The sequence below is a fragment of the Falco biarmicus genome, chromosome 2, assembly GCF_023638135.1.
Source record: "Falco biarmicus isolate bFalBia1 chromosome 2, bFalBia1.pri, whole genome shotgun sequence".
Taxonomy (NCBI): Eukaryota; Metazoa; Chordata; class Aves; order Falconiformes; family Falconidae; genus Falco; species Falco biarmicus.
The window spans coordinates 33337367-33363791 of NC_079289.1; the positions used below are offsets into that span (position 1 = coordinate 33337367).

A 26425-nucleotide genomic window follows, 5' to 3' on the forward strand; every position below is an offset into this window, starting at 1 on the left:
AGTAGAAAAGCCAGAGGTAGCTAGTGTTGGCCTCGCTGTGCTGCCTTGAAAAGGAATTGGATTTCTGCCATTCCCAGCTACTGGAGCAGAGCTAGTCCATTTTCTGATGTCCCTACTGAGCTAGCAGATTATTTTTTTTTTTTTTCCTACAGGCAAAGATGGCATTGCTCAGGTCTTTCCTCTTCTATCCTGTACAAAAAGTAGTTTTCTCATACAAGTAATGGAAGAACTGACTATTCCCATAGTCCACTCACTTTCAGTGGGAACAGGGAGGAAAAGCGTGTTTCTGTTGGGAAGTTTCAACAGCTAGTAGGATAAAGCATTGTGAGACTTTTTCCATATGACTCTTCTAACCAAACTACCACCTATTACATTCCAATAAACCTCAGCTGGCATTTAGGTCTGCAGCTCCCAGATCCTTCACAGATGTTGTTAACTGTCACAGCCATTCCTTTCTCTCACATACAAACTTTCTCAAGTGTCAGAAGTCAGACACATATGCTGTTGGCTAAAAATTGCCAGATCTGGTGCCATGTGAGACCCATGACCATTATAACAACTATTTACCTTTAAATATACAGCTTCTAGTAGCAGTTTAGCACTGATATTAACATCATTGTTGAATAGATGGAGCATATTATGTCTGTATTTATTAATACAGCCTAAATGCAAAGGATTTATAGTCTTTTTTTATCCACATACCTTTTGGTCACCAAACATCTATTCAGGATATAACCCACCCAATGTACTTACACACAACTATAAACTGATTCTTCTCCAAATGCAGTATTAAAGAGAAGAGTAAATAAAAGGGACAAGAAAACATTATCCCTTGTATTTGTGTTTTACATGCTGAATAAACAGACCAGAATAATTAAGTTGGAAATGATTTTTATTACTGCTCTTGCGGTATGAATTCCAGTTAGATCATTCTATTTTCCTGTAAAAGCGGCACTGGAGTAGTAATGGCAATATTGATCAACACTGATATTTTTATAGGGAGCAGGTACAAGATAAGTGCGAGGGACTACAACTAATATCCAGATGTTCACTTCAAGGCCTGTCTACTCTTGTCTCACCCTTACGGTTGATATTTGGAAACTGGTTAAGAAATATGTCTGCTCCCATGACAGAGAGAAATGTTCCCATAAGTATTAAATTTGTTCCCTTGTGCTTTTCAGGGCCCTGTACAGCACTGTCCATGTTCAAACTTCCAGCAAATACTTACTCTTTCAGATTATATTAAAAAAAAAGAGTAGCTGGCAATTAAGTGCTAATTATTTACCAGATCTCAGACAGGCCAAATGGGTTCTTCTCTGTGTTTAATGACCTTTCCTTGTTGAAAATACTGCTTAATTTCCCACTTCTGCCACCACCACTTCAACAATATTATGGGAAGTGTAAATAAGACCCCACAGATGCTCTAAACACCTATTCTTGATAGCTGTTCTAGTGGTAAGATGTGGCATCACTGACCGATGCCCAGGCTGCAATCGGCAGCCCCCGGCCAACCTTCCCAGTTTATATACTGAACATGACATTCTATAGGATATCCCTATGGCTAGCTTGGGTCAGCTGTCCTGGCTGTGTTCCCTTCAAGCTTCTTGTGCACGTGCTCGCTGGCAGAGCAGGGGAAACTGAAAAGCCCTTGCCTTAGGGTAAGCACTGCTCAGCAACAACTAAAACACAGTGTGTTATCAATGTTATTCTCATACTAAATCCAAAGTAGTAGCAAGCTACTAAGAAGAAAATTAATTCTATCCCCGCTGAAACCAGGACAACTGTGCATCATAGTGGGTGCAGACTGGTTGCCTTGAAGGACAGATATGAAGGCAGAGGGAACATGACACTTATCTGGGATCAGCTCTCTTTCTTTGATCAGGATCAGAGCAAATTGTAAGCCCACTTGTCTATTCACCTATTGCCAGTAAAGTCAAGGGCTATGCAATATGCCCATCATCTCATTTAGCAAAGGTGGGAGGGAGCTTTATTTATGAGGTGCAGTAGACTTTGTTCAGACCTCTCTCATCCACAGGCCACCATCAAAATCAAAGGCCTTGTGCAATCTGCTGTGAAAGTCATATCCCAGAGAGGGATCCCTGATGTTAACGCTAAGTATCTATTAGCAAATTGGGAGAATTTAACTTCTGAGAGGAGGGATTGATTCTGTAATGTTCCTAAGGACTTGTCTTTTCCTCATTTGCTGCAAAAGTCCATAGATGACTAAAGAGAACTTGTCTTTCTTGAGGAGCAAGACATATTCTTTAAAATTACTTGGCAAAGGAAGGCTGTGGACTGGCTCTTAAGTCATTCATTGTGCCACCCATGTTCTTTCATCTGCTGTCCAACCCCTAACACTGCTTTTTGTGGCTAATGTGGCTGAATTACTACGCCTCGTAGAAACAAAAAGAAATTGAGAGCTCATTATCTGATATCTATTAGGTATTATTCAGAATCACAGAATAACATAAGTCAGAAGGTATGCCTGGAGGTCACGTACACCGACCCTCTGCTCAAAGCAGGGGCAGCTCTGGAGTTGTCTCAATTTTGCTCAGGACATTGTCCAGCTATGTTCTCAGTACGTCCGTGGGTGGAGAGTCCACAGCTTCTCTAAGGCCTTATTCAAGTGATTGGCCAACCTCATGGTGGATTATTTTCCTTATATGTAATAGAAATGTTCCTTGTTGAATATGAGTCTATTCACCTTCAGCCCTTATCCAGGAAAAGCCTGACTCCATCTTCTCTGTAACCTCCCTTCCACTGTGTCTGTATCCACCTGTCTGTTTTCTCATTTGGCATATTTCTCGGGTTCAGTCCTGCCTGCTCCTAGTCTGAGCAAAGCTGTAGGACCTATGCAGTCAATCTAATAGCAGGGGAGGCGAGCATAGTAAACATCTCCCTGAGGAAGCAGCTGGGCAGAGTTCGTCAGTAGTGCCATTATATGCACTCACTCATCATGTGTGTGTCCAACTCCCTGGCCCCCTCGAAGGTGGTTAACCTGTGGAGCTAACATGTTCAGCATGGTCTTTGCCTCTGGCCAGCGAGCCAGGAAACCCCACTTTGCAGGTGGGTGCCCAACAAGCAGGAGCTGGGCTGTTGATCCATGTGCAGCTCTTCACCAGCCCAGGGCTGGGGGGTCAGGGCTGGATTGAAAACCTCGTGATCCATCCATCCATGTAGTCCCAATGACACAGGCAGTCCCTGAGAGGTGGGAGGGTTGAGAAACATTGTGCTATTACACTGCATTTCTTTTTACTCCCTTAAAAAAATCCACAATCATACTCTATTTTATTAATGCCTTGTCACACATTACGATGGCATGTGTATTGCCCCTACTGCTGCAACATGGCTAATTTCCTTGAGGGCTCATTTCTAAAGCTTCTTTGACTTGTCTTTCATATTCTCCTGTTTCCTTGGTGATTTGTCTGGCCTCATCAGTGTCTTGTTACTAATGCATATTTGCTCAGCTGGGAAGTCACTTTCTCATTATTCAAGCCTGCCATGTGCTGGCCATTTGTGATATGAAATCTTGTCTGTTTTACAAAAAGAGAAAAACACTCTTCCAGACTGTCCATGGACGTACTGGGAGAGGGATTTGTATTTTTATTTTGCCATTGCCTGTGTACCTGAGATTTCATTTTGATTCATTCTTTTCCTTCTACCGAAGGAAGATTATGAGAAGAAATATTTAACATCCTTCCCCTCTGTATTTGTGAACAGCTTCTAAGAATTTTGGAACACTTTCCTTGCTGATTTTTGTCCTTTTCCATTTGGCAAACTAACTTCTTTTTCTGTCTGTAAAATAAAGTTAGAAAAGACACAGCAAGTTTTACATAAGGAAAAAGAAGATAATAAAACCTTAGGAATTGCTAGCATAAGTGAATGTTTTAAGTTTTAGGTGAACCCTGCAGTCCTTTCAATGCCTGTGATTTCATACTTTTCAGATCTTGGATTCTAGCGTAGTTTAGGGGAAAGACCTGCACTTTTACATGTGAGAACTACTTCCTGGGGTTCCTGTTTAGTGTGCAAGCCTTGATTTCATTGGGACTGAAAAAAATTAGCCTTGGTTGGGATACATCCTGCCTACTTGAGGCATGTAAGTTTTGCCTTCATTTCAGGTGCCTAGTGCACCAGATGCCCCCGTTCTTCCTGTATAGGGATACATTCCATATAGATAGTAAGTGGAGAGTAATATGCTGCCCCCAAACGTTGTATGGATAGGAGAATTTAGTCTGTCTAACTTCACTAGGTGTATAAGTTGGCCATTCAACTGAGTTGGCATTCAACTGTGTGAGACCATCCCTCTTTGACTAATATTTCAGAATAGTTTGCCACAGATCTTTTCTGGACACTCTGCAGCTACTCCAGATACAGGATTGAGAGTCTGTGCCTCCTTCCCGGGGCAGAACAGGCTGGGTTTGCTGAAACTGCCTGCACAACCCATGATCAAAGTCAGCGCTCCCACCTCAGAGATGTTCCTTTGTCTGCTCTACTTCCCTTTCTTTTAAGGTCTTTGTAACCTTATCATATTTCATTTCAAGCAGCTGTAGACAAAACTGTAACCAAAATAGCAGGGGCAGGACCATTCAGCAGTATAACTGCTAAATTTGTGGCAAATGCTGGTTTTCCTTTTTCATTATTCTGTCAGACTTACAGTATCTTAAGTACAGCCTCAGGCCCTGTGGTCTCTTCTGATCTGCCTCTCTTTTCTTGGCATGCTAAGCTGATGGTTTCATGCTGGAAACCATGCTTTCCTTCTGAGACCCTTCTCTGTCCTGCTAGGCTCGGTGTATGACCACACTTCTAGATATGTCCTAATTTATATTTAAATGTACACATGTAACACTGCCTTTTGGGGAGCAATGAAGAACTGTGGGCAGGGAGGAGGAGAGGAAAGAGAAGGCGTATTTGATGGCTGCACACTGGTACACAACAGCAAGCTATTACTTTCCCTTTAGGGCTTCTCCTATATTTCGAGGCACTGTATGTTGTTTGGTTGTTAGCATTCTTGGCCACACTGGCACTGCATTGTACACAGTCTGAGTAATTCAGATGGCTTCAATAATGCCATCTATATTTAATGTTTCAGAAGCTGTGAAGATTGGTTTAAGATGGTAATTTTCTGTCTGCGCTTTTGAGTTCTACGCAATATGGGTAGTACTGAACTGTCTCTGACAGAGATTTATCATTGGAGGTGGGAATGTGTGAAAAAACAAAATAAAACACACACACCCTTCCCCCATTATGAAGAAATTAGCTACCCGCTTACGCAGGGAGGATTTGGTCCTCATGGATGAAGGAAGCTTAACACTGGAGTGTGGTATTTACCATTTCTATACAGAGCAACTGCAGAGCTGGCACTGGCAACAAGCAATGTCTTGGGGCTTTTTTTGTCTAAAATGCACTGATTGATCTCTGGACAGACACAACCTGTAGGTTAATTCTTTCTCCTTTCCTTTCTCCTCTCTTGAAATGCCAGTAAGAGGATATCAGTGATACCTACCAGTCTGATCTGGACCTACTACACAGCTTCATCTCTTAGGGTCAGCCTGGCAACCATGTTTTGGTTGCACGTAGACCAGCCGAGCATCTGGAGTGGTGCTGGTGGAGTTCTAGGCTGTACAGATGTCTCTCTCCAGGATCCTCAGAGCTGTGAGAAGCACCATGAGATGCTTTTCTGCTTCCCGACCCTGGCGTTTTGGCTCAGGGAAAAGACTCTTGCATAACTTGCAGGGGACCCTCAAAGACTGTTGGAAGACAACAGAAGAATGAGCCAGGTACTTCCTGGCTGTGAAACCGAGAAGTCATTCCTTTGCCAGGGGAAACTGGGGAACTGCTGGCTGAATGCCATGGCTGTGCCACAAAGCTGGGGACATCAGGGCTTAAAGGAAATGGCCAGAGAGGTGAGACAAGATTGAAGGAAGGGACATTGATATCTGTGCTGGCATTAGCTGTGAGACCAGCCAGCAGGATATAACAGGTGGAAAGCAGGGCAGCAAATGCTGCATGGGTAGGTGGGCACAGGGGGGAAAGTTGGGTGAGGTGGCAAAGTGGGTGGAATAGTATCAAGAGTACAAATGTCAAAACCAAGAAGAACCATGTTTTATTTTAATTGATTATGGTGTGTACTTGCAAGCAATCTGAAGGGCAGAATATCTATAGGATCAATTTTTAATAAACACATTTGTGAGAAAAACAAAATAATTCTGAAAAATTAAATACTGTAATCTTGGTATCATTCATTACAATCTTTATGGAGAGACTGTCTGTTTATATGTAGGCATGTCAGCAGTCCCAGTTACGAAACTTGCCTCATTCCTGCCAGTATAAGATCCTCTTCCCATTTGCATCTAACCTTGCCAAACATCACGTGTTTCTGCTGAAATTTTCAGGCTGTTCATCTGTCTTAGGTTGATATTTTTTTCAGTCAAATCTATTTCTTCATTTTCCAAATTGAGACTAGAGAGGAAAAATACAGTCTTTGGCAGGTATGACTCCTTGTTACAACTTCTTGGTGGTGGCATCAGTCACTCAGGACAAAGATCTCAGAACCTGACCCATGCAAAATTAGAAGATTCTGCAGCTTTTAGAGATAAATTTGAGGGAGTAAAAAAAAAAAAAAAAAAAAAGGTTAAACCCCCAGGGAATGGCTACATGGTTTAAACAATTATGACATCTTTGTGGTTGGATGGAAAGGTCCCAGTTCTGAGTTCTGTGAATGAAAAACCTTATGTGTGACTGGGAATACAGTACCTTAGTTACAAATACTGTTTTCCCCATGAAAATAAGACCCATTTGCTCTCTTTGAAAATAGGAGCCTATGCACACACAGTAAGCTTACAGTAGTTGACGGTTTAACCATTAAGACTGCTGGAAGGTTTTATCTCATATCAAGTGCTTTGCAGCTCATATCGCAACCAGAATGCTCACTCTTAACCCAGAGAAACTTGAGCATGTTGGAAATTTTCCTGGGATTCCTGTTCCTGGCTGGTCCAGAGCCAAGTACAAAGATGAAGAGCAGGGAACATCTTTAGTGCTCTCAGAGGGTGTCTTCCACACCACTTGCTCCCATGCTCGGTCAGTTTTGGAAAAAATGCCTCAAACAAAAAACAGGAAAAGTTGAGATCAAAGGAAGAGGGATACAATTAGACTAAATCACATTGGGGGATCACAGTGGGAGATCTGAAAATAAAATAGTGTAAGTTTATAAGCTGATCTGCAGTATGTAAAACTTGGCCATGGTGGAGCCGTGGGGAGTGGGTGGGTGGGATGGGGAAGGAGTTTTCAGTTCTGGCAGAAATGTAACAAGTTCAACCCAGATGTGAAACTTGGTTTCCCATGTGTAACAGTCATTGGGAGTGAAAAAGCTTTCCAGGGGCAGGGAAGGACTGAAAACTGACTTGAGATCTCCCAGATGGGAGTTTATATTGTCCAGAAGAATGTGCTGTATGGTTTCTCCCAGAAGCTGGAGTAAAATCTCTGAACCAGGGTGAAGGTGCAGTCTGGTGGTGATGTTCTCCTTGGATATGCATGGCTATGCAGTTCCTTTAAGAGGCTGTGGAGCAAACAAGATCTCTTGTGAGATCCCCCTCAGACTCCCAAGTACTTGTAAAACTGCACTGAGATAATGAAGATAATTAAGTCCCATGCTTCAAGGTTTCAGCTGATTGCCTGGAGACAAAAAGAAGAGCTTTCCTCCCCCAATACATAATCAGCTAGATGCATTCCTGTCTGTGTATGAAGATCATTCTCTTCGTTTTGGCTCCTCCCTTTGAATCATCATAGGCTGGGCACAGTGGTGAGACATAACGCTCAGAAAAGACTTTGAGATGGCAGGCAAAAGCTCCTTTCTCTTAACAACCCTTGCCATGTTCAGGTGTGTAAGGTCAAACAGGTTGCAGCTGGGAAGGAGAGGACATTTCACAAGCCCTCATTAGGTGACACATCTGCTTACCAAACTTCAGGTGTCTCAGCTAGTGACCCTTGAAAGGGCTTATGCTATCTTTCTGGTGTCTTGTATGCTCTGCTTCTCTTCCAAGGATTGGAGTTCCTTCTTTCTAAGTTACAGGCGTCAGCTAGAGCTATCATGGGTGAAGCTTAATGGTCTGTAGTAACAGGAGGTTATGTGAAGTAACCAAATGGTCCCTTCTGGGCTAAAAAGTTATGAAATGTCTGGAAATCTCTAACTGTGCTAAGGATCTGCATGGGTATCAGTGTGTGAAATATAACAGTATACACAAATTCAGTGTATCTCTGAAAATGTAGGGAGTAATACCCGACAGGCAAGATGAACACAGACCTGAGGTAGCAATCCATCCCTGGTCAAGAAATACCAAAGTAGAGCTTCCCACACAACAGTTGGTTGGGCAAGAGTCTCAGTGGAACAGACCTTCTTATTTCATGTAAAATCTTGAGATTTTATATGCTCTTGTGCTATGGTAGAGTGAATACACATACCTGAATGTCTCTTGAAGGCTCCCAGGGAGCAGTGCAGGTGGCAAGATCCATCAAAAAACTAACCCAGCTGGACTGTAGAGTGTGTGAGATATAATCAGACATATACCCATGTGTATTTTTACTTCAGTGGCTGAATTAATCCATCATACTGGTGTTCCCTTACAACAGAAATACACTACCAATAACTCCATCAGTGCCTGAAATGTCATCTGTTTCCAAGCAGCTCTGAAAACAATACTGGCAGCAAGTCCTTTGATGCCTGGGACTTCCAGTGCAGTGGAACAAAGCCAGAGACTATTTCTAGCTTTGCTATCTGTAATTTACCAAGATGCTGAACACCGGCAACATCTGTTTGAGTCAGAGTTACCAGTCCTAAGCACAAGCATAAACTGAGCTGTAGATGCTTAGATACATGGTTAGATCAATAACGCAAGTTAGTAAAGCAGTTCCTCATTCAAGCAGTCCTTAAAAAGGAGTGTGCTTACAAGCGGTATGTTGCCCCAGTAAAATATATTTTCCTTTCTTGATCATTAAGGGAAAGCACCATAAACTCCTGTTTAATCTCATGTTTATCTCCTCTTGCTGTTCTGCATGTCTATCATTCATCACATCAATACAAAAATATGTAATTATTTCAGAATTGTCTACTGACCTGCTCTTGACAGTCACAATATATCTATGCATAACCTAAAGCTAGCCAAGACCAGGGGACATGGGCTTTTAAAGATGCCCCTACATCCCAGAATTGTCTTCATAAAAATAGGCTTTGGTCATAGCTTTTTGTTTTGACAGTTCAGATTGGCAGTCTTCCTGGCTGATATATTGGTTGTAAGGTGTCAGTTTTCCTGATCTAATAAAATACCACAGCAAGGGAAAAAAAGGAAAGGTTTTGTCTTCTTGGCAACTCAGTGTGAAAGTTTTCTAGAATATTGCTTTGCATAGAATGAAAATGGCTGTGGGCCAGTGTCTAATTATATTAAAGGGCTGTGCTTTTACATTATTTATGTACCATGGTGTTTACCCTAGTATTATTAAAACCGCCGCATATACTTCTACAAATAAGATTTTGGTTCAGATGAATGTGACAGTCACGCTGTGGGTGATATACTGTACCAGGAATTTCTGCTTTAATGCAAGAAATAGCTTAACACACATTAACAGATGCATTACTTGTGGAGCACTGCTGCAGAAGGAGATGCAGATGAAAATAATTTGCCTCTGGTCCATTTAGACACAGCAGAATATGCAACAGTAATAAATGTGGGAGCAGACTGCAAAGCATTGTCTGAAATGAGGATTTATCAAACTGAGGATTTAAAACCACTTTGGATCCAAATGATGCTAACCAGAAACTTCTTTTGTTTGTGCAGCAATTGCTGAGCATACAGGAAGAATTAAATAACAAAAAATCCGAACTGGAACAAGCCAAGGAAGAGCAAACACATACACAAGCAATGCTTAAAGTCCTGCAGGAACAGGTGAGTGTTTCTGGTGGCAGAAGAATGCTGGCTTAGGCATGCTAAGGGGATGGAAGACTCATGGCTTCACCTCCAAAATCCATAGAAGTCTGACCACAGAATATGCTGTGAGCAATAAATAACCTAAATAGCCTGTGTGTCCGCTTTGATTAGTGTTTGTGAATGCAGCTGAGGCTAACACAGAGTTTGAGAGAACAGTGAAAAAGGACCCTTATTTTATAGTATCCAATACTGAATTTCATGTCTTGAGTAACTTTTCCTCTTACATTGTTCTTCATAGATATCAGTAATGAGTGTTTTTGCTCTGAATTAAAAAAATGTTGTGAGAGTTAAATATCCCTGAAATAAAACAGGTCTTTCTTTTGAGACTAGAATTGGGGGAAAAAAGAAAAAAAGAGCTTGGCATGTCCTCTGTTATTCATGCAAATATGAGTAAAGAAAAAACTTTATCATTATGGCACTAAAAAAATAGTAACAAATGCACATATTCAAGCAGTGAGAAGCGAACCTCTATAAATCTGATTATCACACCTTCTTTGATACTAAGGTGTTCTGTGACACTGAGAAGTGTATTTGATAGTATTGTTTTAGAAGTATGGTAAGATGGATAGTTACACAGCAAAAAGAAAATCTAGTGATAAATCTGTAAATTTGGAGATGAAGCCGGTCATTGTGTGCAAGCATAGTGTGCACAAATATATTTTGTCTTGTATAGACCATGTGGATTGGATTTACTGAAATCACAATCCCCACCTGTACTGCACAGTCTCTGCTTTGAGACCTTATTTGAATCCCTTCTATATAAACTCTGAGCTAAAATATTTGGTGACTTTGTTAGGTATATGCAGTTTAAAGACTGTGGGATCTGAATTGCTTAGATGGCAGAGATTCAAAATGCTGATGATCCTTATGTTCAGGATTTTTCAGCATGTATGTCTAAATATGTCTGCAGACAGATTTATACATTTAATGTACATATTGGGAAAAATAAATTATGCTTATTTCAGATTTTTTTTAATTCTCATCATGAAAGCTGTGACATTGTTCCCCTTTGAAATATTTCTCTTTGAATATATCTAGTGACAAATATATTCTAGAAACTAATAATGTAAATTCTGGAAAAAAATGAATATTTTATGTTCAGATACATGTTTTTAGCACTTATGGTTAGAGAGATAACCTTCTAAATGAGAGCTGATGCAAGACTATTACACAAAATGCCATGAGGAAGAATGAATTTGGTAATGACAGAATCTTTATAAACACAGAATTCACCCAATCTCTTGAGTTAATTGTATCTCATTTCCATTTTTACATGGCATTCAAAGTATAGCGTTATAAAATACTTAGAAAAAATGAAATTGCATGAAGTTATTTTACATCTTGGTAGCAATCAAATGCTGCAAAAACATACAGGAAGATCTGACAATACTAGGCCCCAGCAGGGACCACCAGGGCAGACTTTTGAATCTCTGTAGACTCCTACTAATTGCGAATCAAATGTGCGCTCCTGCTAGGCAGACAGACAAAACAGTAGCTGGAAGAAAGGCAGGATAGATCTGCATTTCTCTTGAGAATTAGCTCTGAAACATGCCTAAGGCCAAGACTGTAAGTAGCCAGAATTCCTAAGGAGTGCTACACAGCAAGCATGCTTCTCCAACAACCCTGAGCCAGTTCCAAAACTTTCCAGAACAGCAGAAGCCCTAGCACTAATGACCTCTACTTGCCAAAGCTCACAGCTTTCTTTTAGAAGTATCACAGTTCATCTGCGTGTTTTATCCACAATGGGTATTGAAAATCATCCGGCCGAGTCAAGTAAATATGAACATTTATTTCAAAAATAAATAGCACTGGGCTACCACCTTGACTGTATGACGTGATTTTGTGACATGCTAGCTAAAGTCTACCTTTTCATCTCAAGCTGGCAGAGGGATCCCACATTGCCTCACCACGGGCATGTTCACACAGAGGTGCAGCTGTGTCAGAGCATGTCTGCTGGCTCAGCACATCTTATACTGATCCAGTTGCACCAACCCAGCCGCTACCAGGTGGGGACGTCATGCTGGGAGATGTCCTCTTTGCTTGTGCACCATATTGCATTACTGTAGCCAAAAGGCTTCTGGATCAGATCTGGCCCACGCCTGCCAGCTCTGGTTATCAGACAGATTCACACCCACTGGTTTGGGTCAGAACTACCCCACAGTGACATTAGACTTATCAGAGACTTCTGACTCCTCAGCCCTTCTCCTTTCCTTTCAAGCAGGCCCTTAGTTTTTAATGGCACTAGTTCAGTGTTTTCCCTCAGCATACTCTCTGCTGGTAACATCACACTCACCACCAACCTGCAATGGAGCTGGCCTAGAGGGTAAGGCAAGTCCTGTTTATCCAATATTGTATGTTTTTTCTGAGGTTTCTATTCCAACACTTCAGTATTTAGGATGTGAGAGAAGAATATAATTTAAACTTTAATTTAGAAAAAAATGATACTGGAAAAAAAGGGACTTTACCCCTTTAACCTGTGGTAATGCAGCTGCACATTTTCTATCCATAAGTTTTCCCCCATTATCTCCACTGGTCCACCTCCGCTTCCTGTTGCAGTGGTCCTAGTGTAGATGTGGATGCTAGCACCTTCTTGCTTGAGCTCTGGCATCCTGTTCAGAGCATGGCATGCGATACAAAAGATGGAGATGCTCAAGCATCCTGTCTGCATTAGATTAACTGGTGGAGCAGTGACAGGGCGATGATAGCGGGAAACCATGGTAGGATGAAAGCCTGCCAGACCAATGGAGGCTAGAGACTGAGCCCACTTCCCCGGTCAAATGCACATGTGGTTCATGGAGGAGTAGTGTGTCACCAGCAGAACGCATGCGGAGCATTGCCCAAGGAGCTGGCAGTCACCAAGGGGTGATGGCACTTTATCAACCTGGAAAAGGAAAGGCAAAAAGTAAGTAATGAACAGCACTCCTCAAGTGCTCAGAATGTGGCATCAGCATGCAGAACAATTTTACATACCCGACCATGTTCTTCTGACCTCATATTCAGATGAGTAATTCAGCTGAACTCAACAGGGCTGCTCGTGTGAGGTGAATTTCTATAATGAAGAATTGGCAGAATCGGGAAATGGCTCTTTCAGTCACACTGTGATACAGAAATACCTAATTCTGGTGCTTGACTGGAAGCAGCCATCTCTGCTTGTTCCTACCAGCCATCCTCACAGTGAGGTGGTTTCACAAGATGGTTATTTTTTCCAGTGTGGGGAAAACATGTAGCATTCATTGGAAATGCATCACCCTGCTGTCAGTATAAATTGCAGAGTTTTCAAGGGTATTGAAAGATGAATATCAGTGAATTGAACCAGGAGACCTGATGAGTTTGCAGTCCCCAGCTATCCTTTGTAATACTTTATCAAGGATTGCTAGCCCCTTCCCTCTCCATCAGGACTGGTTTAGTGGCTTGAACAGCAGTTCCTAAACCGGTGCATTTTACAGCCTTGCATAATAAGGTATGCAGAGACCATGTCCTGCTTACCTTAATTGTCAGATTGGAAACTGTGAGAAGCCAGGAACTGAGTCATACACAGTTCAGTCATTGCTGCCCCATGGCAAAAAGATGATGAAGGTACCTGTGGTGGTAGTCCACCAATGCTTCTGGGTCAGACACCTAATTGAAACATAATAGTGTTCAATTTCACCTGGATTTTTGGACTGTTGTCATTCAGGATCACAGTTGTATCATCAACAGTTACATCAACACCAGCTTCTTTGGCAAAAAACAAGGAATGCAGAGGAAAGTTCTGCTTATTGTTCCCCATCTTCCCCCACCCTGCTACCCACCCCCAGATATCTACTCTGAATTAAGTTGGAATAAAAGTATGACTTTTCAGAGATTTTGCCTAAAGAGCAAATGGTTCTGAGGACTTCGTCTAAGTGTACAAACCTCTATGGCTTATAGGCACAGGAGAGCTGCGGTGTCTCCTCCTCTCTGTTTGCTCAGTCACAGGATGAATGACTGTGTATTTCACTGTGGCTGGAGACATGAGGTAGGACATTACTTAGATCTCTTGGGAGTGATTTTTACAACCCCCAGTGTAATCCTGGATTTCCCCCCAAAAGCTAATTCAGGAGGAAAAAAGAAGTTTTGGTTCAGATCATATATTTGGAATTGGCAGTGTCTCGGTTCTTCGTGCCACTGGTTAAATAAAAGAACTGTTCTTCTCAACTTCTTTTCCATCATACCCAGGAGCCATGTCAGTTACTTAGATGCTTCCTCAGGAAGGAAACATACAGTAGCACTTTGGCATTTTAAACATCTAAAAATATATCATTCAAAAGTAATCATTAGCAAAACACTATTTAGCTAGTGGCAACTTGCAAATATTGTAAAGTTTAAATGAATAGCGACAAGAATGGGAAATGAAATCGTTTATTATTCTTAAGAGCCAATTCTGTGTACTTTTTATGCCTTGAAACTACTTTCTAATCTTATTATTTAAAAAATAATGACCCAGTCTTATTATTTTCTTTTTTTTTTACCCCCAACCTATCAAGCCTTAAGTATGTTGGTTTCAAAATGGTTTGAGCAAAAACTCATTAGAATTATATGCTCCATCTGGTTTTCTCATTGCAAGCTTTATAAAATGCTCCTTCAAATAAATCAAAGATAACAGTGTGAAATACTCAAGTAAAGTGCTTGCTTTGTTCTGTTTTGTTTTTTGTTCACTCTTTGCAGTTAAAAAGTGCCAAGGAATTAGCAGAAATCAATGAACATGATGAATCTCAAGCAAATGTAGGTACAGCTATCTATGCATAGATTTATATATATATATATATATATATGCATGCGTATAGTCTCAATTTACTATTTATGTCTTGAAGCTGATAGAATGGATGAACGATTTGCACATCAGGTTTGAAGTGCCTGTTTTTCTGGAAGCCATAGGTTCAAATCCCAGCAAACTTCATTTCGAGGTAGATAAATTGGGTTCCATGCAATTTACTTTGTAGGATTTATTTGGATGAGACTTTAACAGCCAATGTCCTACTTGCTGTATGTGGGTGTTAAAGATACCATGGAAACGACAAGAGAAATGCTTTGCCTTAGTGTCCTGTCCAGGATTACTCAAGCTACAAAGTTACACTGTTTGTCTCTGTGGCTGCCACTTTGCAGCTGAGCAAGTCTGGCCAGATTTCAGTTCTGAGTGAAGTGATTCATATCCGTGTATAATTTGGAAACAGTTAATTTGCACAAGACGACTAAATTAATTCACTGGATGATTATTTTGTCCAAAGTCGTTAAAGGACTTGTTAAGGTCATGTGTTTTTAAAACCTGCTGCCAAAAACATGCTTCTGTTCTTCCCTTAATAATTGCAGTCACAACAGCAATTTGGATAAGGGGAAAGAGAAAAAAGGAAAACTTTCCTGAAATGTTTGTCATCCAAACTGTCGAGCTTTGTGCTTTGTCATAAACATATGAAAATTAAAATTGATTATATACGGTATCTTCCTCCTAGCCAAGAGAACTAGCAGCAGTCTGAACACTAATATATTTTAACATCTATTTTAGTCAATGTGTTGTCCAATGGCACAGCCAGGAAAACAGTTTTATTTTAAACCTGAATGGAATGCTCAAATTCTGTGGGCTGCTTTGTGATAAGGAAATGTTGTCCTCTCTTTTTTAATCCTTTCCTGAATCTCATTCATTGTGGTCTGTTTCCGCAGTGAAGTCGATAAAGCCTCATAGCTCTCAGCATTTGGACAGGAGACATTCAATACTGTCTGATAGCTCCAACCAATCTGCAATTGCAGTCTGTCTGCACAGTGTCTCATTGCCCCTTTGAAAGATTCTGTTTGCAAACCAAAATAAAGACATTAATCCACCAATGATCTTGAAATGCTCACATTTGCTACCTAAAACCTTGTCATTGTACAACAGCTGGTTGCAGGTTTCCTAAAGGAATTTAGAAATGTAAGACTTAGATACTTTCTAAAGGAACTTGCTTCATCTCCAAAAATGTGGATAAAACAATGTTTTAAAGGATTGAAATGTTTTAAAGGAAAATTACCTAACAGCTTCCACTTGTATATATACTCATATATTCATATATATACTCATATGTACGAGGCTCATATATAACTGGATAAAACAGAAGGCCTATAATATAGAAGTTGAAATAGCATTAAAATGAAACTTTATAATTGCATAAAGAGAGTGTTTTGGTACATCATTCCCAGATATCTAAACCAAAATATTTCAGTATCTTTGGTTAATGGTAGATTTTTCAAAATTTAATATTTTGTTCCAGTTTGTAGTTGTAGGAATTGTTGAAATGCCTGAATTTTCCATAGGATAGAAACTCCATTTTCTGTCCCACGTTTCTATAAGCTCTTCCCATGATGACCTCATAGCAATGTTACCCTCCTAAGAAAAGAAGTCAGTACCTAAAATAATGGTGAAAAGGGAGACCAGACAGCTACAGTTATTAAGTAACAGTTGCAGCTGTGTAATCCAAAAATTATGCCACCATGAAGTCAGAGAAAGCACAGCAGCAGAAATGGAAATCATAGGATCATAGAATCATTTAGGTTAGAAAGGACTTTTAAGATCATAGAGTCCAACCACTAACCTAACACTGCCAAGTCCACCACTAAATCATGTCTGTAAGTGCCATATCTACATGTCTTTTAAATTCTTCCAGGGATGGTGACTCAGTCACTTCCCTGGGCAGCCTGTTCCAGTGCTTGATAACCCTTTCAGTGAAGAAATTTTTCCCAACATCCAATATAAATGTTCCTGGCACAACTTGAGGCCATTTCCACTTGTCCTTGTCATTTGTTATCTGGGAGAAAAGATTGACACCCATCTTGCTACACCCTCCTTTCAGGCAGCTGTAGAGAGCAATAAGGTCTCCCCTGAACCTCATTTTTTCCAGGCCAAACACCCCCAGTTCCCTCAGCCGCTCCTCACCAGACTTGTGCTCCAGACCCCTCACCAGCTCCGTTGCTCTTCTCTGGACACGCTCCAACACCTCAATGTCTTTCTTGCAGTGAGGGGCCCAAAACTGAACACAGGATTCGAGGTGCGGCCTCACCAGTGCTGAGTGCAGGGCAATGAGAAATAGAGAAACAGAGGGAAACAACTGATGTTGAAGCATTTGCTACAGTAATGAACTTTGTAAAATGGTAGTTGAACAATTGTCATTTATATCAAATATGTAGTGCTCAGGTAGTGTGCCTTGCAGGTTGTCTCTCCACATCTATTCTCAGCAGACTTCATGGTTCTTGCCCTTGGCCAGTGTGCAAATCTGAGCTGATCAAAGAGAAAAAGGCTTGGTGGCTCCTACGTGGCTGTTAGTGAACTGTGATGCATATAATGGGATTAGGACATATTTGTTACAGTTGGCAGGCTGAATTCAGCAAGTGAAATACCTCTACATGCCGAGCAACAGTGGGAGGTGTTGGTAAGGAAAAATGGCAACGTATGTCTATACACTGAACACACAATCTAATCTTCACACTATGGCATATTTAGATTACATACTCTGCAGAAAATCAGGCTCCTAGAAAGGACAGTAGGAACTTTAGGCACACTGCATACACATCAAGAAAGCCCATACTGTAACCTTAAAAAGATTATTTTCTGCAGTCCTCAGGCTTTCTTTTGATGGCACTGCTCTGCATCGTATTTTACCTTAGAAAATATTGTTCCTTAAACTAAAACCTGGAAATGTTTTTTTCCTAGCAAAAGCATACAGATAAAAATATATACTTAGACCTGTTGTGGTGTGTCTTCAACATTTCCATTATGTGAGACCATCCTGAAAGGGAAATAAAGATCTGAACACCATTGGAAAAAGAAAAACATCCCTCCTGAAATGCACCCAACCTATAAATGGATGAATCTTCTTTTTTTTTTTTTTTTTCCCCTCTTGTTTTTTTGCAGGAGAATTGAACACAGTTAACTAAGAGGCTGGAGCAATTGCAGTGTTGCCCTCTCTGCCATGGCAGTTCACACACAAATCTGGGGGGGAGGGGAAAACATGAAATTTTAGTGTATTGCCAGTACATCTGTTATTTCCAGAAAGCAAAACCATCTTGCAAGGCTCTGTAAACAGTCCTAAGGGTGTTTCATGAGTGATTTGCCAGGTACATGTAGTAATATTTGTTATGGCTGTTGACATTTCCCAGCAATACTCTATGTCAGGAAAGGCCAAGTGTCAGGCTCAAGCGGTACACAGAGCCCGAGATCCTGGCCTGGTGTTAAGAGAGACTCCGACACCCAGGACTGCCAGAGGTGCTGTCAATGAGTGTTCATTTCCTTCAGCCCTGTGATCAGGAAAAGATTGCTTCTTGCTTCTAATCTGCCCCCCTTTTAATTTCCTTTTCATTGCTGCATATAATGATCTTTAATTCACATCTTCTTAACTGAAGAAAAAACTAATGGCCAATGGGCAATTATAATTTCAGATATAATCCTCTTCCAGGATGTTCCTGGACTCTTGGGACCTGATTAGTCCCAACATGAAAAAAAAAAAATCTTGCTTGGGAGGTGTGCTCGAGTAGAGAAATTTTGCAAACTGAAAATACTAATCACATGTTTTGCAGCTAACTCTATAAAGGCAATTTAGTCTTTCACTGTTTTTATAGGTTCAGCAACATTCTGTGGAGCCTCTTGTATACAGGTTAATTCCCTGTTTTGATCAAAGATTTCCTTTTTCTCACTGCTGAGTTCAATATACATAGGGCACTGCATACAGAGACAGGGTATAGCCCTGGTGATTCTATCACTGTTTTGAGGGTGGGAAGGTTGACATCCATGGTATCCCTCTATTGCTAATGGAGAAAGGGAGATTATTTTTACACAAGCCTCATATTAGAAGTACTTAGTGATCTTTTAGGAGTTTGGTGCTCTCCCTTGACAGGTATCTGTCTTCCTTAGATAGCTCCTGTGAATAACTCCTACCCTTTGTAAAAGTACCATAAAATGGTAGACAAGAGTATCAGTCCTCCAAGGTCAGACCACAGTAAGAGATGGGTCATGGTCACAGAGGCATTTTGAATGCCCAGATTGCAATTGCATGGTAAAGTCCTGACTCTGTTTAAGTCAATAATTAAATTACCATCAGGTAAAAAAAAAAAAGGATTTCACCAGATGACTTTTAAGGTTACTTCATTATTGCCAAGGCTTAATAAAATAAATATATTTCAGAGGGTGAAGCTGATTTCACCACAAGGTTTTTTACCAGCTTTTTGTTCTGCTTGAGTTTTATTCGTAGAACAAAGTAATGACTTTGACTTCATGCCTCTAGTTAGCATCTCCAGCAGCTTGGACACAATATTCTGTGGGTTTTTTCTTCAGACATGAAATCAATAATATTGAGAAGGGATGCATTTTTCCATTTGAATGCTTGAAGCTGTTATCAGAGCATTTCTCAAGTTCAACCAAACATCTTACATTTGATGTTGAATCTTCCCTTAATTTTCCCTCTCTGTATCTGCTTTTCAAGCAGTTACCAGATGATGCCTGACTCTAAGGAGGAGTATATCCAGGGTGAAATATTTCCACCATTTTACTAAATTGCTCACTTTATGCTGCACTGAAAGTGACATTATTTGTAACTGCACCCTAGTTTTCTCTTTTCACATACTCTGGTTAATCACTGATGATCTTTACCAAAGAGAAGTAAAGACAGCTCTTAAATGAGGCTTATTTTTGCAACAAGCTGGGCAAGGATTTAAGAAGCTAACCCACTTCAATTTTTGCAGAAGTCTGTAATTCCATCAGACTCATCAGAGTTAAATTATTGCACTTCACTACACAAACCTTTAACGGAAGCACCCAAGGGTACCTGCAGTGAACATCCCATGTCAGCGTATGTGTTAGTACACACCTGCCATAAGATGGGGCACTACCATGCTGACTGCCTCACATCAAACCAGGTGAGATGAAAAGGACCCCTGGACACAAGCAGAGGAGAGGGAGCTAGAAGAGTGCAATGCCTGCTCAAATCATCATCCCAGTGGTTTGAGACTACAGGAGAAAAGTTGGTCACCCTTATTGATGAAGATCCCAAGCGACTGCTGATGGTTTTGCTTCACTTTCTTGATAGTGCAACAGCCATTTCTGCCCACTCTTCAAAAGACTTCAGCTAGCCCACTCTTCAAAAGGCTTGCCTTTCCCAGAACAGCACAGGCTTGTGATAAAAAATGTGCTCAACATGGATAATGTAAGAGCAATTTGGTCCTAAAGTTACAGGCCAGAACACCCCAGTGCAGGGCTTGCACATGTCAGGAAATGAGTGTGTCTTTTCTGTCTGAGCTTCCCAGGTTTGTAAGCTGCGAACCTCAGCCTCAGCAAACTTCCATGTGTCACTTAGTAGCTTTCTTGGCTTTGCTGAGGTCCTCTGGCCTTGCAGCAGGCATTTCTGGAGCACATGGGAGTGAGTAGGTGCTGCAAAAAATGAGGTGATGACAACCGAGGGTGGGGGGAGCATGCTGGCAGTTTTTCCATACCCGAGAGCTCTGGGGTGACATCCTCCACAGAGGATGACAGAAGTTGGGGTTTGCTTCTGTCCTCCACCTGAGAAGGTCCAAAGCTGCATTTTGCAAAAAGAGTGTGGGCTACGTGCATTCTCCAGCCCCTCTGTTGTAACTGCTCCCCTTTGCAAGACCGTATTAGGTCAACTAATTCCTTTAAGAAATGCAGTCTAGAGAGGGCAAGCAGGGGTGCAGGGGTGAGGATAACCCCTTGAGGAGAGAGAGGTGTGGGGTTTGGTTTCTCGTTATGGGTGTGTTACATCATTAGAAGAAGGTGCAAGGACCCTGTAACCTGATCAGAGCAGGATGTAAAGACCCCAGGGATTACAAGGACCCGTTTGCTGTCTGGTTCTTCTGTCCTGGTGGGGCCAGGACTAGGGGGTGAGGAGTGGCTGTGCCTCTCTTTGCTCCCTGCCTTTTCTATTCCAGGCATTTATTTGTAGTCCTTCCATCACTCATTCCTTCTCATTTCCTTCAATTTAAGGCATGTGGAGTATGATAAATTCAAGCAGCTATGACTGTTCGCAGATCAGCAGCTTTCCTACTTACCGCGGCAGGCATGAGGAATGACCACCTCATGAATTCAATACCGCAAGGCCTGAAAAATAACAGGAGTTTAACTGGCTGTTTAGGACCATGTTATCAAAAAGCCTGCTCAGCCTTCAGAAGTTCTTACACACTGATAGATCAAGTCCCCCTAAGCTCCCCCCTTTGCCGCCCCAGCCCTGGTTCAGCATGTTAAAGGACAGCAATAGAGTTTCATTAGCACAGTGCAGATCTCTCTGCTGGCTGAATCACAGTCTCTGCAGTTTCAGCCACGATCTAACCCTACGGGGAGCAAATGACTACAGCAGACAGAAGTATATTCTGACACAGAGTGTGCTACCTGAAGCAGATCTGGGCTGTAGCAATAACCCCTTTGTTAACGTGCAGCAAGAAATCACATCACTTCCCTTGTTCCTAATTAAAAGTGTCAGAGTGGCATCATAACTTGGCTTTTGATTGGACTGAATTCCTGTCATCTGAGGGAGAAGAAGAGAGAACTCTGAGACACAATGATAAAACCCATTCAGCCACCCACTCAGCAAATCACAAAAGTTTTTTTACTTTAAATTTCATATGAGCTCCACAGGGAGACAGTTCTTCAATGCCCGGAGCTACCTGACATTTTAATAATATCTGATCATTATGTGCAGCCTTTCATCCCAAAGCATTTTCCCTCAGTATTTATACTGCACACGTATACAGAAGTCATCCCGTCATTTCTAGTGAGGAGTAACATTCAGCCTTATACATATGCAGCTGTGTGCTTAACCCACACAGTGTACAAGGCAGATTGGCTTGTCAGAGCACTCAGGCTCCCCCGCAACCACCTGAAGGATGACGGACCACCTCTGCTTCAGCCATACGCCTGCTACTGCAGTCCTGGGGGTTGTACACCACATTCACACTCCCTCCAACTTGCTAAAGTCCTTCAAGGAACAGAGAGGAAAAAGTGACAGAAGTGAAAAAGGAACTTCAGTAAACCCAGGATCTTCAAAGGACCATAGAATCATAGAATGGTTTGGGTTGGAAGGGACCTTAAAGATCATCTAGTCCCACACCCCTGCCATGGGCGGGGACACCTTCCACCACACCAGGTTGCTCAAAGCCCCATCCAGCCTGGCCTTGAACACTGCCAGGGATGGGGCATCCACAGCTTCTCTGGGCAACCTCTGCCAGTGTCTCACCACCCTCATAGGAAAGAATTTCTTCCTAATGCCTAATCTCAATCCACCCTCTTTCAGTTCAAAGCCGTTCCCCCTTGCCCTATCGCTACATGCCCTTGTAAGAGCCCCTCCCCAGCTTCCCTGTAGGCCCCCTTCAGGCACTGGCAGGCTGCTATAAGGTGTCCCCAGAGCCTTCTCTTCTCTGGGCTGAACAACCCCAACTCTCTCAGCCTGTCTTCACAGCACAGGTGCTCCAGCCCTCTGATCATCTTTGTGGCCCTCCTCTGGACTTGCTCCAACAGGTCCATGTCCTTCTTATGTTGGGGGTCCCAGAGCTGAATACAGTACTCCAGGCGGGGTCTCATGAGAGCAGAGGGGGAGAATTGCCTCCTTCCACCTGCTGGCCGTGCTTCTTTTGATGCAGCCCAGGATATGGTTGGCTTTCTGGGTTGTACATTGCTGGGTCATGTTGAGCTTCTTGTCAGCCAACACCCCAAAGTCCTCCTTGGGGAATGTTCATCATCTTAATCAAGATCTACCCGCAAGGAATGACAGCTCCAAAATGTTTGTTTCAAGTACTTTTCATGTTTCCAGATGTGGAGATTCCTGTGAATATGGGGGTTGCCCTCAGTTTTCAGATACCTAAAATTAATAACTTTCAAATACAAATCCTTGCTGAAAACCATTCACTCTCATAAAACATTTACGGTTGGGCTTTACCCCTCCAATTGCTTACTTTTATTTTAACAAAGGCATTTTCAAAACAATTCTACACATCCCCGAAAGAAAATGAGCTGTGGGTTTTTTCCTAACTTTTTTTTTAGAAGTGCATCATTCTCGGGGAGATTGCTAGAGCAATATTTGTGTTAAAGACCATTTGAAGGCGCTTTCATAAGTTCTCAGTCTCAAGTACGCATGAAGTATCCCCTCCTACAATGACTTCAGCAGAGCTGCTGGGCAGGCAATGCTTTCGTTCAGCCAACCATTGGTGTGCTGCAGCTCCCTAACACAAAGGATGCAAAATGACAATTACCTTTTCCCTTGCAAAACAACCACCTTCACATCACATTAAACATCTGTGGTAAGTCATCAGGAACCTACACATAAATCCAGCTTTAGAAAATGAAGCAACCTGATCATACTTTTATAAATAAGCATGAAGTAACTTTCATATTAGTCATCTGTATTTTGCATATGTACCTTCCCATAAAATAGATGTGCTCAAATACAATGAGAACAACATAAAGAGATAGTGACAATGAGAAAAGCATTTTCATATTATTGCTAGTTGCCTAAACTCAGCAGGTGAAAGTTATAATAGTAAAAGCTTTGTAATGAAAAAGTTAAAAGCATCTCTCTGGCAAATGGATTGGAAAAATAGGTTGTCAAGAGCACCATAATACAATTAATCTTCACTCTTGGAAACAGTTCTATCATGTAGGATAAATCAGACAAACAAATCTTAGATCCATAGAGGTGTGTTTGAAGTGCTTCGTTTGCAAGATCTTATATTCGCTGTTCTAATTTTTCTTCGTTGTTTCTATAATTTTAAAGCCAGATAATTGTTTTAAGCCAGCTGTCAACTGTTTATTTGTTAATCGGTGCACTCTTAAATTTACAGTCATGGTACATTATATATTAGTGTACTTTAGAAGTAAATTTCTGTATTAGTATGCTTTCGAAGTAAATACAATGACCTGTGGCTGGCAAAACAAACACTAGTTTCTTGCATAGCACAAAATAAGTTATCAAGTTTAGGCTTGACCTGAATGGAAAGGTGACACCTGGTCTGTATAATTTCTAATGATAGACCAGCCACATTTAAGAGCAGTGTAGCATATGGCAAATATGTCCTGCATCACTAGGTAGATGGTAGAAGGAGAAGGATCCTCTGAGACCCTGGAAAAAACCACCACCAGCCAAGGGTTTTTTTACTGAATTGTTGACCTGGTGCTAACTGTAGAAGTAGCATAGGCTGCTTGTGAGAGCTCTGGTTTTGGTCAGGTGGTTGGATGCCTCGTTTCTTGGCTTATTCTTATTATACATGACACAACACTGACCAGGGCCATGTAAAATATGATATTTCTAGGAAGTAGTTAATTTGCTAGCAAGATCAATTCATTTGCAGCAACAAAATAATTCTATTAATCAAAGATTATGAGCAATTTTCTAGTCATTAGAGTATTTTTAGAGGAGTAGTCAGCAGAGAGTCAGAAACAGTCACTGTAAGAGGGCATGCTGAAAGAAGAGCTTGTAACACACACGATGTTCCTGGAGAATTCTGAGTTACTTTCAGAGTTCAGACACTCAACCAGATTTCCACACATGACAGCACAGCACAGTGCTGTAGCAGCCCATGAAAAGGAACAAGATCCATTAAAGGAAGAATTAGAGCCATTTGGCCCAAATGAAGCATTGCTGCTCTTGGGAGTTACTGAATCCTGCCGCAAACTCAGCATTTATAAACAAAAGGTACTGATGGCCTCATCTTGCTCCCCTTTCTGGCTGATCAGGATAAAGGTCCATTGGTGGAAAATACATATGCAGACTTACACATGTGTACAGTGTGAATCCCTCCAGTAACTGGCCTTTGACGCTCAGTCTGTCTCATAACTGGCCCCTGCCTCGTATATACACACACACACACACAAACAGGTCTTTTAGTCATTCCCCATACCCCACAGCATTCCCAGTGGCTGGCTTGGAGCCCCCGGTCCCTCCAGTAGGTCATGTGCAGTCTCTCTGGTCTCTCCTGGACCCATCCCAGACCTATGGTCATTTCAAAAGGTAGCTCCCAAGCTTATTAACCTACTCAGTGGCTAGTCTGGCTGGATGCTCACCAGTGATGACTGAGCAGCATACGCACACACTCTGGTCTCTCTGACTGCGGCACCCCAGACACACAGCCCTCTGACCTTTGGGCCCACTCCAGCTGCTGCACCCAGACCCCCTCACACACATGCATGCACACCACACAGAATAGAGAGTCACCCAGGAAAAGAATTAGAAATTTAGTTTAATGAATATAATGCATGGTGAGACAGGTGTACTGACCAGCAACCTGTTTACATGTGACCAGTCCCTTTTATCCCTTCCCAAACCACCATGGTCCGTCCCTTTTCCTGCCTTTTGTTCCCCCACTAAGGACACTAAACTGTCTTGTACAAAACCAAGATGCTCTTCCTCTGTATCCCATAACAAGTCCCATGTCCCTGTAGGCAATGCTCCCCTTCAGTCTGTTAGATGATCTGGAGAACATGTCCGTTGACTGGTCTTAATTGGTGCCATGCTCAGTCCCTGGGACTGACAGTCTCCTGTGACAGCCCTGGCAGAAGCTGGATCAGGGGGCTGTCTTTTCTCTGATTAGGTTGTTGGGCTTTCTCCATCTGTGATGGTGCCTCTGTCCTGCTTTGTGCTTCGGGAGGTAAGACTTTAATTACAATTATCAGGAGAAAGCAGCAAATGACAGTGGTTGGAAAATCCCTTCTGCAGGGAATGGAAGTACCCATCTGGTGATGACACCTCCCACATTGTTTGACGAAGGCCAGAACTGGGATGTTGCAGAGGAACTGATGAGGCTTATCCAGGCATTGGACCATTACCCCTTGTTGCCCATCCATACACTCTGATCCTGCAGCTGATCTTGCTTTGAGCAGGAGAATGGACCAGAAACATCCCAAGGTTGCCTATGTGATTTTGTGATTCTATAATCATCTGAGTCATGGTCACTGTCTGTGAGTGTACTCATAAATTGCCACATTTGCAAGGAAATTTGATTTAAGTTAAATTTGAATAAGTTCTTTCATTGTAGTTTAGCTCAGCTTGGACTGAATAATTTTCTATTCACCATGGATAAGAACATAGACAAGGACAGTAGCCCATTCTCAACTGACAACATTTTTAAACTGTCAGAACTTGCCCTGTACCTCAGTCTTGCATGTCCCCATAGATTTAAGGTGCCTGACTTGATGTACATTGAAACTATTGCAAGGCTTCTGTTCACTTGATTGGAAATTGAATTAGGCTTCATTCAGGTTAAAAAAGCAAGATTCAAGTTTCAGATGTGGGCCTGAAGTACATTTAAAGACCAGCAAAACAAGCACAACTATACTAGACTTAAAAGATCTCCAGGTAAATGAAAATAAATTAAAAATATGCAGTCTTCATGTTGCAGGCCAGTTTCTACCGGTGTTTGCAGCAGAACTGTCAAACCCGCCTGGCCGTCAATAAGCATTTGGGCAGGCACGT

The 26425-nt window shown here is 41.8% G+C and overlaps 1 protein-coding gene across 4 annotated transcripts in view; it reads left to right on the forward strand.

Annotated features, from left to right (window-relative positions):
- ENOX1 (ecto-NOX disulfide-thiol exchanger 1) overlaps window positions 1-26425 on the forward strand; it is a 369768-nt gene that overhangs the window by 330866 nt on the left and 12477 nt on the right. For all 4 annotated transcript variants that reach the window (XM_056329606.1, XM_056329607.1, XM_056329604.1 and 1 more), the window contains 2 exons: window positions 9828-9935; window positions 14664-14720. In XM_056329606.1, the coding sequence (XP_056185581.1) occupies window positions 9828-9935; window positions 14664-14720 (165 nt within the window). The remainder of the gene's footprint in view (window positions 1-9827; window positions 9936-14663; window positions 14721-26425) is intronic.